Source organism: Colletotrichum spaethianum, assembly GCF_022836535.1.
Source record: "Colletotrichum spaethianum MAFF 239500 DNA, contig05, whole genome shotgun sequence".
NCBI lineage: Eukaryota > Fungi > Ascomycota > Sordariomycetes > Glomerellales > Glomerellaceae > Colletotrichum > Colletotrichum spaethianum.
This window is the reverse complement of record NW_026054775.1, coordinates 1049616-1067606: the sequence shown is the minus strand read 5'-3', so window position 1 is coordinate 1067606 and position 17991 is coordinate 1049616. Positions and strand designations below refer to the sequence as shown.

The 17991-nt window shown below is 57.2% G+C and overlaps 3 protein-coding genes across 3 annotated transcripts; all 3 read left to right on the top strand.

Annotated features, from left to right (window-relative positions):
* Positions 1-1145: 1145 nt before the first annotated feature.
* On the top strand, positions 1146-1334 carry ColSpa_02832 (uncharacterized protein; the record flags this gene model as incomplete). The annotated part of the gene is made up of 1 exon (XM_049269044.1): positions 1146-1334. One exon carries the CDS (start codon positions 1146-1148, stop codon positions 1332-1334), a length of 189 nt encoding a protein of 62 aa, XP_049125001.1.
* A 9606-nt stretch (positions 1335-10940) lies between these two features.
* ColSpa_02831 (beta-lactamase-like protein ARB_00930) lies at positions 10941-12896 on the top strand (the record flags this gene model as incomplete). Its single annotated transcript, XM_049269043.1, has 4 exons — positions 10941-11445; positions 11517-11636; positions 11707-11971; positions 12029-12896. 4 exons carry the CDS (start codon positions 10941-10943, stop codon positions 12894-12896), a joined length of 1758 nt encoding a protein of 585 aa, XP_049125000.1.
* Positions 12897-15982: 3086 nt separating this feature from the next.
* On the top strand, positions 15983-17719 carry ColSpa_02830 (uncharacterized protein; the record flags this gene model as incomplete). Its single annotated transcript, XM_049269042.1, has 3 exons — positions 15983-16981; positions 17098-17584; positions 17685-17719. 3 exons carry the CDS (start codon positions 15983-15985, stop codon positions 17717-17719), a joined length of 1521 nt encoding a protein of 506 aa, XP_049124999.1.
* Between the last annotated feature and the right edge of the window lie 272 nt (positions 17720-17991).

The following is a 17991-nucleotide window of genomic DNA, read 5'->3' as shown; positions in this document are numbered from 1 at the left end:
TGCTGAAGGGCAGCGCGGCAGTGTCAGCAGAATCGTGAGCAAAGTGCGACACATGGCCCGAAAGTGCCGGGAGTGGCCTGGACAAGCAATCCGCAAAGCATGGCAGGCCTCCAACTCTTATGGTCCATCCGGTCGATGACACGAAGATGCCGCTGTGTCCGGCTCGGCGGGGAGCAACCCAGTAGGTAGGTACCCGGGTCGGATCGATAAAGCTACCTACTATCGAGAGCTTCAGCCATTTTCGTTAGTAGTATGCACTGTACACACAATCTGCACTAGCATGAAGCTCTGGCCATTCAAACGATTTGGCGGGGCAGTCGCAAGGCTTATCCCGAATATGTAGATCGAGCGTCATAGGAATCGTGACTGACGGAATGATCGCTGAGATGCCAGCTTTGAAACAACTGGATCTATGTGTCCAGCAACACCTTGTGTTATGCTCATGCGGAGGGAACCGATTGATGTTGCAAATGCTCAGAACCCGGTCAGTGTAAAGGTAGGCTGCCGGGTCAGTAACGACAACCATTGATCTCTGCAACTCATCGTAAACTTTAGCTCCGAGCCCAAAGAAACTTCGACATCTTGTTTGTGGACACCTTGGCCAACGCCCGACTGTTTGAGTCCCGGCACTCGAGAATAAAGGCGTCCAGAGACGGAGAAGAGGAACTACTTGAACAGACTTGAGGCATTAGGAGTCCCCGGCACGCTTCCTGCATGAGAACAAACCGACCGACCAGTCATGTTTGGTATCTGACTGTTTGGGAATGCTGACCTGACGAGCGCGGAGACCAACACCACCACAGCGTCGTGCTCTCCAGATGCAGTCAGCCCTACAGACAGAGCACGACGCGGTGTGAAGGTCCGAGTCTGCGGGTTTGTTGTTGCAGTTCGGGGTCTCAGCCTCTGCAAGTAGAAGACGGAACGGGGAGTTGGCCCGAAAACGACGCTGTTCTAAACGAGACCAGCTTCGTTGCCACAGGCGTTAGTGCCAAGTGCGATGTATGAGACGGCGACGGCCATGGCTCCGCAGTGCGTGGGTCAAGATCGATCTTGATGGGACACGTGGTACGAAATGATGGCAATCTCCCATCTTCCATGCCCGCAGAAATTCCAAGACGAGCCTCGGTTTGGAGGGGGTCACCAGCATGCCGACCGACGTTGAAATGTCTGGCTCGCGGTCTACCAAAATTCAGTCTATTGGCTTCATGAACTGGACCCTGTGCTTGGGCGCAAACAAGGTCCGAGATGGGGCAACAAAAGACGAGACAGAATGCAAAGCGGATGAGCCGGGCATTGCGTGCTCGTTGCTCTTTGGTTTCCCGCCGGGCGGGTGACGAAGCTGGGGGCGTGACTAGAGCTCCCGCGGGCCGCGATCACAGTCCCTGTAGGACGGAGGTCGTGGGAGGCTATACGAGGATAGGGTTCACTAGCAGATTGATATCCACCTGGCAGGGACCCCGAATTGTTGGAATTTTCCGTGCGTCCAGGGCGTTGGACAGGGTTGGTCCAACCGTCGTGCAGCCCAAGAGTGCGGTTAGTCGAAATACGAGGCTCAAAAGAGGAGAAGAGACCAGCGTGATGTGGTGTGGGAGAAAACGAGCCTCACGGGAGAACAGCCAGCGTCGTCCAGTGAAGCCCCAGGTCGGGTTTGTGAGTTTATGACCTACCTTATTCTGTAGCACAGCACAGCGGACGCAAAGTGCGACAAAACCTGGTGCTTTATGGTTGGCAGTTGTAAGAGGGGAGTCGAGAGCTGTAAGGTAGGGTGACATGGCCTGAAATCAAACAAATGGGATTCCGTGATTGGGTCGTGGTTCCCGACCGGGTGCGGTGCCAATTCGATACGATAGTTGGTAGGTTCAGTGAATCAACGTGGGTACTAGTGTGTAGTACTTGCGGAGGTACTCGAGGCGGCTCAGCACTGACTTTCAGACTCTTGTGTGTTCATCCTGGAACCGGAATGAACCACTCTCTAATAATATACCCGAGGTGCTATAAAGTTGGACATCAGATGACTTCACAACATCATTGAAGGGGGGGGTCTGGTGTCCGATGTCTGAGCCTCCCGCCTTTAGTTCACTTCTCTTACCCTTCTTGTGGGACAATTGCCTCGAGCATGTCGGTGCTTCCCAGTGAGTGCAGCATGCTTGCTTAGCAGTCGGGTGTCTTCCATCCTCGAATCATCCCCCCTCCCATCTCCCCTCCACTCCACTCCCCTCAGAATATTGTCGAGGACGAAGAACGGACCCAACACACCTAGGTAGTGCACTATGTAGTACGTACTCGCACCTTAATTGGACATATCAATCAAAGTCAGCCCAGCCCAGCCCACCTCGACATCCAGACCGGTTGCCAATGTACCTTTTCACCCAATATTCGCCCTGCAGGTACCTCGTCTCGGGCAAGTGCAAGTGTCCTCGCTCATCTCGACTTCCCCATTCTCCCCGTCCTGGTGCGGCCGAGCCAAGACTTTGTTCGGCCCAGCTTCAATCTCTTCTTCACCTGGAACCAGCAACTAGAGCGACATTCACAACAAGCGACGGCCAGATTACAGGGTAGTTACTTGGCCTAATTCCTCCTCACTGGACCAGTTTCCTTTTGCTGTCTGTTCCCGTTGGTGCCTCATATTTTGGCCCCGGCGCCTCCCACCATCCAAACCCACAACTTCGCAACTGGTACCTGACCTACCTTTCTGTTACCGATCTAATCCATCATCAGCGAAAAGGGAAAGAAGAAAAAAAGAAAGTGAGGTGTTGTGTCTCTCTTTTCATACACCACAACTCGACCCCGACACGAGACTACCGCACTCGTCGTCTGACCTGCGAAAAAGAGACGTCTGTTCGCCCTACCGAGCATTGCATCCACCCGCCCGTTCCCCTCAATCCTGACGGGGCCACACGTTGAGCGAGTGTGAGCGCGCAAACACGCCCGACGAACGCGGCCACTGTGTGCGACGTGCGACTTGACCTTCCTGACCTGCGAAAAGGAACAAGGCACAGAGGCAGCGTCAGAGACACAATTGTCCGACACCATCCTCGGAGACAAAACCACGCATCTCACCTCGGGACTCGCAAATCGTCCACGTCTGCCCTGCGCGGTACCGCCAGCCCCAAGCCAACCCCGGCGACTCTGACTTTGCGACTCTGACGACTCTCCAGCCCCGGTCTTGTGGCTTAGTTTTCGCTCTCCCCGACTGGCAGAACGCACCGCACCGCACCGCGCCGCATTGCACTACATTGTCATTGCTGCCTCTCTCTCGTCCTTCACTCCAACCCGAAGGGCACTATTGGCACCACCCAGAGTTCTACACAGGACTGTCTTCCCGACGACGCACTGCTCTTCTGCGCCTAACGACTGTCCCGAGTGCTCAGCTCTCTGTTTGTCGCGGGACGACGGTTGCCTTGCGTGTCAGTCCTAGGCCGATCAGCCTAACGACCTTCTCCAACTTACCTTCGCCGCACATCACTGCTCAGAGGGCAGCCCAAAGACGTCAGTCCTACTACGCCCGCCTGCGCCTGCGCCGCACCACAGCACACAACCACCAAACACGAGGCTCACTCCGCGACCACCCAGACAAACGGCCGGCCAACCTTAACTTCAACTCTCCATCAAGCGCCATCTCTACACCTCCGACGATCTACTCTCTGGCGCATACCCGAACAATCCGCCGACTCGAGAACCGCACGGCCCAGCGAGCAATCACTTCGATCGAGCTCGCACGAACAGATGCAATCGACCTCCGCCATCATCCTGCTCAGGTCGACATAGCAGCCCGCGGGAGAGGCTGCCTTCACGGACTCGTCTCGACGTCGCTGTCGCGCTTGCTCTTGCTCCTACGTTCGCGATCGCCATGTCTTTCCGAGGCGACGGCCAGCGCCGTTACGGCCATATTCCTCCCGTACAATACCCCACACCTGAACAGTCGCAAGATCAGTCTGCTTACCTCGGCCGGCGCCCGAGTTTCAACAACGGCGATGACGCCGCCATGTTCGACCAGAGCCGCGCGCAAGCCCGAGGCCATCAGCAGTCTGGCTCGAGGGGCGAAGACGAACTCTTTTTGACGAGCCCGACTAGCTCGACCCATTCCGGGGGGCGCCACAGCTACGGCTCAACCAACAATGCGCTCTCTGGCTACCAGCACCAGTATCAAGCTTCATCGCCCCCCACGTCTTCTCACTCCAGCTACAACCCCCAGGCCTTTGCGCGGACGCCGTCGACGGCCTCGACATCTTTGCCATACCATCCAGCTCCTCCGAGCCGGTATGGATCCACCGCTTCGCCGACCTCATATACCGCTCCCACCCAGACCAGCTACACGCCGGCAGCATACAACCCGGCAGCCTACGCAAGCACAACAGCCCCTCAACGGCAGCCGACATATTCTGGCTACAATAACTACAGTCAGAGCTACGGCTCCCCAACGGCCACTCACTCCTCGTCTGGGTTTGGCCAGTCGCCTGTTTCTTCGTACCCATCCACCTTCCAGTCTGTCCAGGCACCCTCGGCAACATCACCGGCGCCAGCCTACGAATCGTCGTATTCTCAGTCTTACAACAACAGCTATAACTCGTACCCGACGAACGGTACCAGCTCCGCAGCGCTGTACCCATCAGACAACGCGCAGACGCCGTACCCGATTCAGTCCTCTATGCCCATCGGGCCAGGCTATACTGATTCTTCGTCCTTTTATGACAGACCAGCGCGATCCGACTCGGTGGCATCTCCCATTTCCTCGCCGCAGGTCCAACAGCAGCACTCGCCCGGCTTGCAGCGACATCCCACCAACGCCCCTCTGCCCAGCCGGCCTATGGAAGAGCCTACCTGGGACCCGAGCACCATCACTCCCACAGACGAGGACCAAGCTCAGTTGCAAGACGATATCATACAAGACATTGAAGCTGAGTTGGGCGGCCGGCACCGCCCTCTGCCGATCAATGGTGGACAATTCTCCGACGACGAGCTGCAAGGACTACGGCGATACAACTCGGACCTTGCCAACACTAGCATGACGCAATCTACAAACGTCAACAGAACTCCTCTTCCTACTTTCGATTACGACGATGACGACGACGATCCAGAAGGGACTGCGGGGGTACTGGCCATGCAACAGGCGGAACTGGACGATAGGAGGTTCAGCAGTTTGCCCTTTATCCCGCACGATCTCCCAGTCACCTCCAATCCCCTTCCACCACCTCCCGAGGAGCAGAGTGACGATACCGACTATGGTGGCATGGATCTGGGTGCACTTGCTGGCGGGTATGCCGGTACCTTGGCTTACGGCAGCGAGGTGCCAACCCACGACGGATCCCGGCCGCTACCCAATCCCAACGACTACGCAGGAGCGTCCCCATTCGCCGATGCGGGAGTTGACTATGGCGGTACTGGCGGTCTGCAGGCTCCATCTGCCCACCGACTAAGCTTCGATGAAGGTGATGAGCCGGCGTCTCTGCACTCGAAACAAAGTGGCAGCGAGTCGCCCTACAAGGAGGATTACCCAGACCTCTATTACCATCCCGGATTGTCCAATCGGCCGCTTCCAGCCCTCCCTCCAGGCCCGGGCAGCGACTCAAGCTCTCTGCTCTCCGCCCATCCCACTACCCGCAGCTACCACTCCCACTCACTCAGTACCGAATCTCGGACACTTCACGAAGGCGGCTCTGATTACTACGGTGGCTCAACGGGCCTTAACTCGCCCTTCCCTGAGCGGTCCATATCTTTATCAAGCCACAGTCACACGCCCCAAGTTCAAGCGCCGGTTCGATCACGGACAGATGCGGCGGAAGAGCGGAGAAAGATGGCCAGATACCAGACGCAACAGCAGCAGCTTGCGGCCCAGAACGGACTGCCATACGACGGCTATGAGTCTGGAACGCCGTCATCAATGACCTATGACATGATCACACTGCCTAGTGGTCGGAAGAGGAAGTTTGTCCCCTCCAAACTCACATCTGGTGACCTCAGAAGGTGCTCCGAGCCGTGGGCTTTGAGTGGAATTGCCGCTTGGATCCGCGAGATGGCTGACGGCGAACCGGATTTGAAACAAAAGACAGTCGAGGAGGCCCTGCTCAAGTTGTTCACCGCCAAGGTGCCCACCATCAACGTTGCTGACGCTGAGCTTCTCAGCGATCGCGTGTCGCAACTGATGCTGGACGCCGGAGTTCTCGTGCCTGAGGAGGAATGGGTCAAGTTCGGCAACGGCACTGTGTCTGGAGTCTTGCCGCAGCTAACGGGCTCTGGCTGCTATGCACCGAAGCTTCATGAGGATGAGTCTCAGTCTGGGCGCTGCTACTCGCACCAATGCATGAGGACGCTGAAGAAAGCCAACCTGGATGAAATGCTTCTTGAGGAAGTCAAGCCGGCAGACTGGAACGTGCACTACAAGATCCAAGAAGCCGAACTTGCCGAGAAACCGAAGAAGGAAATCGAGCGCCAGCACGTCTTGCACGAAATCGTGAACAGCGAGGAGTACTTCATCAATCAGCTCGAGGTCCTGCGGGTACTATACCGAGACCACCTGCGGAACAGCCAACCTCCCATTATCCCGCCCAACAAGATTGATAAGTTCCTTCTAGTTGTGTTCGGCAAGGCTGATGCTGTTCAAGCCGTCAACAAGGACAACCTTTTGGCGCAGCTGAAGTACCGCCAACAGGAGCAAGGCCCGTGGATCACCGGATTTTCTGACCTCTTCCGTGAATGGATTCGAAAAGCCAAGGATGTTTACATTGACTATGCATCGCAATTTCCCTATGCAGAGTACATGGTGCGCAAAGAGTCTGATCGAAATCTTCTCTTCCGCAACTTCCTCGAGCAAGTCATGAGGCACAAGCGCTCTGAGCGACTGGGTTGGCAACATTTTCTCAAGACCCCCATCACGCGGTTACAGCGGTACTCGCTCCTGCTTGAGACCGTCGAGAAGAAGACTCTCCGAGACGATGAAGAGAAGGCCAACTTGGCAAGGGCGATCGCAGAGATTCGCCACGTCACCATGGAATGTGACACCAAGGTCGCCGAGATGCAGAAGAAGGTAGAAATGATGGAGCTCAACAATATGCTCGTCCTTCGGCCAGGCTTCCACTCAGTCCTCAACCTCGACCACCTTGGCAGAGAGCTTATTAAGCAGGGCGATTTGCAGAGAATGGGTTCCAAGGGCGTCAGATGGGTTGACACGCATGCATTGCTGTTTGATCACTACTTCATCCTTGCAAAGGTAGTGACTCCCAAAGACGTTAGGGGAGAGAAGAAGTACGACGTGTCGAAAGAGGTAAGTCACTATAGAATCCTAGAGCTGATTGCATGCTAATTGTTCAGCCTATCCCAATGCCTCTGCTATTCCTTGACAGCATGAACGATGACCCCATCTCGAAGCAGAAGGGCATAACTGCCCCCTTGGCCCGGACCGCTGGGGCAGGTTCAGACCCCAGACTGAACAAGGTCGCAACCAACGGCACCGAGCGTCCCGGGTTGGAGCACATTCCAACGAGTTCCTCGGTAGCCTCGTCTTCGGCAGCCAGGCTTACGCCGACCATGTCAAACGATCCCGAGGGCAAGATCCTCTACCCTTTCAAGATCAAGCATCTGGGTCACGAGACGTACACACTGTACGCCACGTCAGCCCAGAGCCGTGCGGAATGGGTCGAAAAAATCATTGAGGCCAAGACGAGGCACGCGAAGGCGCTTTTCTCACAAAATGCCGAGCCCTTCCGCCTTCGTGTCCTGGCCGACAGCGCGTTCGTGTATGATGCGGCATCAGCTGTCGGAAGGCAACCTGGCGTTCCTATCCGGGGTACCCTCTCGACCGAGCAGTCCGTGAGATTGAGGAGGTCTACGGGCCCGGCAGAGGCCCAGCTCCGGTATGCAGAGCACAGGTCAACTGCGCCTGTGGCTTCAATGCGTTCGGCAAGTCTCTCGTTGCCATTGGCACGGACTACGGCCTGTTCATCTCGGATGCCACAAATCCCCGTGGTTGGATGAAGGTAAGCTACTGTGCATCCCGTGATACCCAGCAGAGCCGATCGCTAATATTGTGCAGAGCGTGCAAACAACTAGAGTGACGCAAATAGCTGTCCTCGAGGAGTTCTCTGTCTGCCTTGTCATTGCAGACCGATCTCTCGTCGCTTATCCACTGGATGTGGTCGCCCCAGTATCAAACTTCCCTGCTCCAGCCCACGACAACCCGAGACGAGCGCCACAGAGGTTGGCCAAGGACGTGGCTTTCTTTGCCACCGCCCGCATGAAGGAGCGCATGCTGATCTTTTTCAAACGCAAAGAGGGCATGCACAACACCTTCAAAGTCCTTGAACCCGTCTTCCAGAAGGCAACCGAAAAGAGACCCAGAATCTTTGGTGGCCGCAAGGGGCTGGGAGGCAGCACTGATTCCTTCCGCGACTATGACGAGTTCTACCTTCCGACAGAATGCTACTCGCTCAACCTCTTCCAGAGCTATATTGCGGTGTCTACTGCGAAGGGTTTCGAACTGCTTACCCTCGATAAGAAGCAGACAATGTCGATCCCCGACCTGAAGCAGCCTGCTATTGCCAACATTGCTAGCCGGATACGGGATCAGAGACCGCTGGGTATGTTCAAGCTGAACGACCAGGAGTTCTTGCTTGCATATGAGGATTGCGCCGTGTACGTCGATAAACACGGCGACGTGAGCCGCACCCTGATTATGGAGTACTCGGGCAAGCAGAAGAAGGCTACGAGCGCTACCATGTACGGTCAGTACCTACTCCTCTTCAACGGAGACTACGTCGAGGTGCGGAACGCCGAGAACGGCCGGCTCCGACAAATTATCGCCGGCCGGGATGTGAAATGCCTCGACTTTGGCGTCAGAGGCCCCACGGGCGGCAACTCATCGAACACCCAGAACTGGCTGAGCGGGCAGACCCCCGTTGGAGAGGATTCAAAGGGGACAGTGAAGATCTCGATGAGCCACCCTGAGCAGCATGGCGTACAGGTGGTTATGGAGATGCTCCTCAACGATGGACATATGGAGAAGTAGGGCTGAATAGGTTGTGTAGAGGGTGTGACGATTGATGAAAGGGGCACTATGTGTGTCTTATGATTGGGCAGATGACGGGCTTCCAGCTCGTTTCTCTCCATTTCACCTGCCTCTGGGCGGGGAGTTCCCAGTTGACGACCAAGATGTTGTGGATACGCAAGTAAGTTGCGCGGACCGTAAGGGCGTTCTGGATCAACGTGGATCAAGGAAGGGTTTTTGTTTGCGCGGTTGGAAAGAAGGGGCGCCGGCGGGCGGCGGATGGGTTTATAAATCGGTCCTAGGCCACGGCCAGGATGTTCATGTTTCTTGTCGTTCGTGTCTGTTGTTCTCTATTGGGGATTTCTCATTCTTCTGCTGTAGCGACGGCGGGGTACACACTTTCTCGCAGATGAAGAATATAACGATTCCTACGTTGACACATGCTTGAAAATCCTACAAGTTAGGTGAAGCATCTCGAACGAGGGCACATTAAGACTATTGTCTGGTTTGTGCAGTCGTCGTTGTTGCTCGGCACTTTACGGCGACTAATGACACCTCCCCTAGATTGGTGAGGAAGGTGATTACGAATCTACGATACCCTGCCTGCCTGCCTGCCTGCCAAGACCTCATTATCTCAAACAGGTAGCTCTGAGTACTGCTAGCCTGCATGTGCAGGGGCACTTTCGTTCTCGAAGGTTGCCGCGTCTCTGTTCTACCCTGTTCTCCAACCACGTCACAATACATTCGTCGTATTATTAGTTACCTTCCATGCAGCATTCCACGACCAGGAAGCGAAAGGTCTCACTTCCCCGCGCTGACGCCCCTCTAACAACGCCTATGCTGTCAATAGGGAATGGCCGTCAGCGTCGGCGCGGACTGCAGGCCGCGCGAGGAGGGCGCCTCGGGGTGCAACGAGGCCCCGTAAGGGTTACTTGCCGCATCGAGTGTTGATTTTCGAGGCAACAACCGTCTCGTCGTCGGCGTGGACGAGGCTGTATCTGGTGGAAGAAGACACTACACAGCTGGAAGTTTGAGCGGATGACCGATGATTAGGCCAAGATATCAGACTCGAGACTGCTTGGTAAGACCCTGAACAAGGGAGACGAACCGACCTCACGAGTTTCTAGTCACAGCATAGTACAGGGAGAGAGCGTTTGAGAAGATGTGAGGGCACTTGCGAGACAGCTTACAGCGCCATCTAACTCCTTAGGGTCGAACCTCCTTGGCAATGACGAGGCTATCGTAAACGCTGTGGGCAGGTCGCAGTGTGCGTCCCACGCTTTCGTGCTAGTGGTCTTGGAAGCCGGCGGCGTTCCCGCCCGCGCGCCCGGGTACCGTGGGGTTCGGCTGACGTTACTGGGGCCGGCGCAGCTCGGCAGGGATTCGGATCCTGCCTTGCGCAACGCGACAGGCAAGCAGTCAGACGCACCATGCTGTGTGAGGAAGGTCTTGTTGTATCCGGTATCTAGATTTGTTGATCTTGGCGAAGAACATAGCGCAAAGACTATAAAACTCATGTCGCCGAGAACGCGGGAAAACATGATGAGAGTGCTTTCAGGTTCTTGTGTGCGTAAAGATTTGCCTTGGGTGTGATCTTGACAGTGATAGTAAGTGACTTGACAAGATCTCTCCTTAGTGACACAGAGGACCGGTTCAAAAGTTTTGGCCAGGCTCCCAAGTAGCTGTGGACCCGGAATAATTACTACACAGGTCAGTACGAAGTCTTATCAGAGGGGACAAGGATCAGTCCCCATCTATTTCTTCTTCAGGCCCATGTAGCCGCTGAACCGGAACTATCACAGAGAGTGAATCCGAATCTCTTGTACCCTAAGTACTGATAGTGTTGGCGAGGTGATTCTGTACTTCACCCTGGCCAGAACTTTCAAACCGGTCCTCTGTACAAAGAGATAAGACCCGTAGACTGACAGTTGATTCCAGACTCAAGACATCACAACCAACCATGCGCTCCTCCCTTGCTCTCGCGGCCACGGCTGCCCTTGCGGCAATCACAGCCGCAACACCCTACCAATGCCCTCCCCTCGGCCCCGTCCTCCCCAAAGCCAAGTCCCCCAGCACGCACCCCTCCGTCCGCAGAGCCGTATCCGCCTTCATCACGGCGCTCGAGGCCGAGACCGCGGCCTTCAACGGCTCCGCCGTCTCCATCGGCGTGAAGTCCGCGCTCGAGGACGAGCCGCTGGTGGACTTCCACTTCACGCCGCGGGACCGCGACCCGCAGGGCGCACAGGTCGTCGACAAGCACACCGTGTACCGGCTCGCGAGCGTGAGTAAACTGTTCCCGGTGCTGGCGGCGCTGCAGAATGGGGACGTGATCGGGTGGGAGGACTCCGTGGCGAAGTTCATTCCGGAGCTTAGGGGTGCGCCGAAAGGGGCGTTGGATTATCATGATTGGGAGGAGATTACCGTTGAGGCTGCCGCTGTTCATACTGGTGGCGTTGCGGGTGAAAGTAAGGGCATCCCGTGCTGTGAAGACCTATGAGGAGAGGTTGAGTGGAATTTGAGCTGACGAAGTCAATAGTGACGACGGACGGCGCAGCGTACCCTGGAGACTGGGAGGCGCTTGGATTGCCTCCCGTGTCTGAGAAGGAAAAGCCGACCTGTGGAGGTTTCTTGGATGTTCCGGCTTGCACCAGAGAAGGTAAGTTCCGAAGGAGAGTGGACACTGTCCTTGCCGGGTTCCCGCGAGAGGCTGAGTTGACAAATTGCAGAGTTCCTGAGCGTGATGAAAGATCGCCGATCACCAGTCTACCCGGCCTACCAGTCACCGGTCTACTCAAACCTCGGCACGACCCTTCTGGGACTTGTCGTAGAGGGGGCCACGAACAAGACGTTTGAAAAGGTACTGTTCGAGTCTATCCTGGATCCCGCCGGGATGGGCAATACGACATATGGCAAACTCCCAAAGGACCTGGAGACGCTTTTCATCCCCGCAAACGACACGTATTACAAACACCCCTTGGGTGTCTTCGACCCGTGAGTGTTCCACCCGAACAGCCTCTCCATGAGATGCGAGCTAATTTGACCACGCAGAGCCGGCGGCATTTACTCCACCACAGCCGACATGCTCAACTTTGGCGACGCGATCCTTCAGAACAGGCTCCTCAGCGCGGCAAAGACCCGTAGGTGGCTCAAGCCCTCAACCTTCACCTCCGCGCCCGGCAGCTTCGTCGGAAAGCCGTGGGAAGGCATAGTCTCGGACAACCTCACAGCGGACGGGCGGCTCGTCGAGGTGTACACCAAGGGTGGCGACATCATCAGCTACCACTCGATATTCATCCTGGTTCCGGAGTACGGCATCACCATGTCGGTGCTGGTCGCGGGACCCGAGGTCAGCGGGGGCTTGTTCTCGTATTACTCGCTGAAGATGAACGACTTGCTCCCGTCGCTCATCAAAGCCCTGGACGAGGCTGCAAAGGACGACGCCAGGAAGGAGATTGTTGGAACGTACGCCGACGCGGAGACGAATTCGAGCTTGACGATTTCAATGGACGACGGGTGGGGCCTCCTGCTGGAGGACTGGTACATGAAGGGCTTCGAGGTGATTCCGAACCTGAGCCGGTACATCTTCCTGGCCGTCAACGAGACCGAGCTGCCGCAGAACCGGGAGAGGACGGCGAGGCTGTACCCGACTGGGCTGGGAGAGGGTAACAGGACGGCGTGGCGGGCCCTGTTTGACACGTTCACGCCGGAGATGCGGGACGCGGTCGACGACCTCATGTTCTATCCCAACGCGTCGTGTGTTTCGTGGCTGTCGATGGACCGGACGACGTACAACTACAAGGCATTGGACCACTTTGAGTTTACCTACGGAGACGACGGCAAGGTTGAGAGCGTGCTGCCGAAACCGTTTGCTCTGAGCTTGACGAGGGTTGAGAAGGAGGTATCGGAGGATTTGTAGTTGTAGTCGTACTTTGGTCTTCTAGAGGGTATTCAGTAATAGACGCATGATATCTGGATCAAGATGGCGTTCGTTTGCACTGGCCCGTTCTTGTACACGTTGAGTTAATGGTGTTTGTCCGAGAATAGGACTTTCAGAATGCATTTGGTTCTTCGAGACTGTCACGCTGCAACAGAAACAACCCATAGCGACTCAGCATGTACCATAGTAGACGTTGAACATATGAATCAAGACGATACTCCGAAAACCTTACAGGCGATGCAGTCTTCCTGCCGTGTTGAGAGTCGTGTCTCATGCCAGTTCAGTCGAAAGTTGAACGAGAAATTCTCATCTGGTAGCCTCTTATCCACCTTGTCTGGACCTTGTTTACCCTTGTTGCTACAAGAGTACGTGGGATGAGACGGGGAAGAAGCGTAGACAGTAGATTGAAACCGAGAAAGAGGGTGTTTTGAAATTGTTAGTGGCTTTAGCAATGCATCTAGTAACAATGCATAGCTGTGTATACTCAAAGTCAGTCCTAACATATAAAAAGGTAGGCAAACCGCATGATTTCTTGGTTGACAAGCAACGCATAACGAGTTTCGAAAAGCAGAACTGCCTTTCCGGATCCACGCTCGCCGCTTGTTCGAACAACCTCCACATGGGTTCATCTTCGAGACATATTTCAACGGTGACTCAAAAACACAAAGGAAGTTCGTCGACTTCATCTTGCTTGAGAACACTCAGCAACGATTGACCTGAAGGGAGTTTGTGGTTATGATTGGTACAGAGAACGCTTGGAGGGTATCTTGTAAGTATGTATACATCGCCACCGTAAGCGAAATAATGATCAGAACATACTCTTCGAATACCTTTCGTGATTTCCGCCATTTCATTGGGCCCAATGAGGGCCTGCTTCGGCTGCCGGAGTCAATATCCGACGCCCATATCGGCGGGGCCACGGACTTTGTCTGACGTGCCATCTTCCGCCACCCATGAAGTAGTAAATCTCCAAACACGGCAGACTCTAGGTCTGTGTCTCGGCCCAGGAATTGGACAGCCAGGGTCTGCTTTGCTCGCCGTGCTGACCACTGCTTACCAGCATTATGCTTAAATAGAATCAGCGTAGCAATCCCAAGGTGTGACCAAGAGAGGAAAGCTGCCTGGCTCGAGCCCCAAGACGACTGCGATATTCGCGACGGAGGGTTGCAATCTATAGGAAGGCCAGCCACTGCAGGTTGCGGCAAAGCACGCCACTTTGGATAATTTCAGAGCTGGCAGCCCTCGCGGCTTCGGTGCCATGTTGCAGTGTCGAGATGTGCTGCGCATTGCATGCAGTCCCGCAGAGTACACGCAAGTGGTGGTGCCAGTGCCTAGAACCATACTCATCTACAGCATCTCGACACCTTTAACCATCACCACCGTCGTCGTCGGCCAACCTCGGGATCCAGATGTTGGAGTACCCAAGCGGGCAAGAGACGGCCAGAGCTGGAACGCCAGGGTCCTGAGAGCAAGGCAAGGGTTCACCCCTCCATGGCATTCAGCTCTAAAGCTTAAAAACAACCACTCGCCGCTAGCGTCCTAGCCGCACCACTTCCAAGGCTTCCAACCACTGTCGTGCCCATCTAGCCCAGAAGGATTGGAATGACGAAGGCCGTGAGCAGACCGGCTGTGATGGGAGGGGAAAAAACAACAAAAACAGGCAAAGCAAAGTACCGCCAGCTCGTCCGAGACCCCTTCCAGAATCCAATCGGAAACTCAGCTCGTGGCGGAATTGTTTTCGTTTCCTTCCTTTCAAAATGAGCGATCGTCCCCGTAAGCCTGCATCGTCGCCAAGGGGGTCGCAAACCCCAGGCCTCCAGGCTTTCAGCTGGGCTCCCGCACACACGCACACCGCACCGCGCTTCCCGTTAACCAACACACGCGCACGCAGGGGGTTTGCAACAAGGGTCAGGCAAGGGCTGTGAATAGGCAGCAGAATTGTAGCGAGACATCGGGCAGGCAGGTCAGATTGGCAGCAAGCAGCGGCAGCAGCCCGACAGTCCTACGGTCAACGGGGCCACACACACATAGTAATTACGCAGTACGTGTACACAGCCCAGTCGCAAGCAGTGGACGGATGATCCAGCTAGCGGACTGTGTGTGTGTGTGTGTGTGTGTGTTCGGTCGAGACGTGAGGTCATTCAGCGGCGCTAAACAGGGCCTTTTCCTGATGAACTCCATCGAACCCTTGGACTGCCATTGCCCCTCTCCTCATGTCTCCTAGAGCCCACTCTCCAATGTCCCCCCATGTTCCCATAACCCTGTTCCCAATCCCCCGGTCCTCGTGGCTGAAGGACTCCGAACCCGAACGTTCGTCCTTTGACGACTACCTACCTACCTACCGCGCCCATCGAGGCTAAGCCAAGAAGAGTAGAGGCGCGCTGCGGCTGTGAAGGGCGCGAAAGAAGCTAATCTTGTTTCTCTTCATTTCATCCCGACGTCCTGCAGCGCCTGGGCAACTCTCTTTTTTTCAAACCTTCTCCCTCTTCACCACCCCGAAACCCGTGGATTGCCGTGAACTTCCTGGCCCGGGTTGCGGATACCGAAACGAGGCAAAGCAAGGGAGCCAGGGAGACAACACGAGGCAGCAGGTAAGAGAGCGTGTGGGTTGGACGGCAAATATGGACACCACCGGCCGAGGACCCCCGATCCAGCCGCAGTATGCGCATGCGACATACCCGCCGCAACAGCAATACTACGTCCAGCAGCAACCCACGCCTCCGGGGCAACCGTCGCAGCAATCGCAGCCTCAGTATCAGCAATATCAGCAGCATTACCCGCCGTACCAACCACCGCAGCAGCCGCAGTACTACTACCCTCCCCACCAGCAGCAATATGCCTCTCCTCCTCCTCCTGCTGCATCGCAACCCCCGCCACCTGTCGCCCCTCCGTCGCAGCAGCAACACTTCCTCGCCGAGCTGGAAGCCCCGCAGTCCACAACGCCGGCCGCGAAACCAAGACCGACATCAACGTCGACGTCATCACCGTCCACCACCGCCGGGTCGGCCGGCTCCGCTCAAATCCAACATGGCATCTCCAGCACCGGCACCGGTCCCGTCTTCGAGATGCCCGCCGAGGCATCGGCGCCCAAGCCAGAAAACGTCTCCAAGCCGCAGAGGATAGCCTCTGTGTCCTCGGCCACCGCGACATCGCCGGCGGCGGCGGATGCAGAGGCCGCAGAGCAGGCAGGCCAGAAACCGCCAACCATCCAGGCGAACCCCTGGGGCTTCTTCCTCCCCGACGACCTCCCCGACCGCGTCGGCTCCACCTCCCCGACCAAAGAGGCGCTCGCGGACGATCAGACGCTCTCGGTGAAGCCCCTGAGGATCGTGAAGACCGGTCCCGCCGAGGAAAAGCCCGGGAGCAGACCTCAGAACGGCGTCTTGGAAGATGTCGCGCCGGCCGCGGTCGCGGGAGTGGGCGGACCACTTCAGGCCGGCGGGGCCCCCGATCTGGCGCAACTGGCCCCGGCGCCGCTGAACATCACACGCCCGCATTCCCCTGCCGCCCAAGACCGCCCTCTGGGCCCGACGTCGCCCGTGTCCACTGCTCCGTCGGCGTCCCAGCTCCCGTACCCCGTCGACGGCGCCAGCATCCCAACGCCGGGTCCTCATCCCATGCCCCAGCCAGGGGCCCAGATTACGCTCCCCATACACCCCGCCGCCGCCGCCGGCCCCTCTCCGAACCCGGCGTCTCCCACAACCTTTGCTCCTTCGCCCCTTACGCCCTTACAAACGGGCACCGCGGCGCAAAAACTGCAACCGCAGCACTACCAGGTTCCTCCCCAGCAGACGTATACCCAGGCAACGCCCGTAAGCCCCATCATCGTCCAGGCCGGGCTGCCACCGACTCTGCCCGCGGGCTCCTACTTCCCCCAACAACCGTCCTACGCCCTTTCGGAAGTAGCCCAACCGGCCCAGGCTCCTCCCTCCGCACATCACAGCCCCGCGCCGTCGGTCTCGAGCACCACTCAAGCAGGCCCCCAGACCGGCCAGCACTCCCCAGGCCAGCCGTACACATCTCCGCCCCCGTCGTACAACCAGGTCGTGACCCAAAGCCAACCGGTACCCACATCGCCAGCCTCCCAGACACACTTCTACCAACCGCCGGCGCCCGCTCAGCCCCTCTCTCCGAACCCAACCGGCATCCCTCTGCCCATGAGCCCTCCTCCCCCTCGCAGTACCCGTACTCCCCATCCTGCATCGGCGCAGACAAGATGGGCTTCCACTACCAGCCCTCTCCGGTCCCACAGCAATACCCCTACAACCAGCACGCCTCGCCTCCGATCCCTCAGCCGTCCTACGTCAACGGCCCGCAGCAGTACCAAGCGACCCCCCCGCCCCTCCCGCCGCGGACGTCTCCGCCGGCGCCAGGCCAGCTCGGATACGCGGCGCCCTCGCCCTACGGCCCGCCTCCGACGCGGCCGAACTACCAGGCCCCGCCTCCCAAGTCCGACTCGCGGCTCTTCAGCAGCGCCACAGCGCGGAAGCTGCTCAGCAAGACGACGGAGCTCATGGACCAGACCATCACACCGTACCTCCAGGACCACCGGCACAGGCCGCCGTACAACATGTACCAGCACCAGAACCAGTACCTGAACCGGCCGCCGTCCGGGCCGCAGGGCCAGTATCAGCAGCAGCAGCAGCAGGGCTACGCCCCCTCTCAACGTACGTAGTTTTGGTTTTCCGCCTGGCGAGTCCGTGCCTTGTTAGTCGTGAGACTGACGGGTTCGTGTTGTAGCAACGTATGCGGCGGCCCCGCCCGCAGCCCGCGAGGGCCCCAATGCGTCTCATACGCCCTGAATGGGAAAGCCACGGTGGCAGCTGTGCAGTGAGCAGCGAGGGAGCTGTATGTACAACCCGGGCGGCAGAGTCCCGCCGGAATAGGCGCCCTTGCCCCTGGTGCGGCAGAGGTATTATGTTGCTGTAACGCCAGCCGCGACACAGAGCCGAGTCGCGCAAGTGGGCGAGATCTGCACAGCGAGTGGGAGATCAAATACAGAGAAAGGAGCTGTCCGCCGGGCACATGCAGACGCCCGGGGCGTGGGCTGGCTCGGGGGACCGAGTCAGGTTGG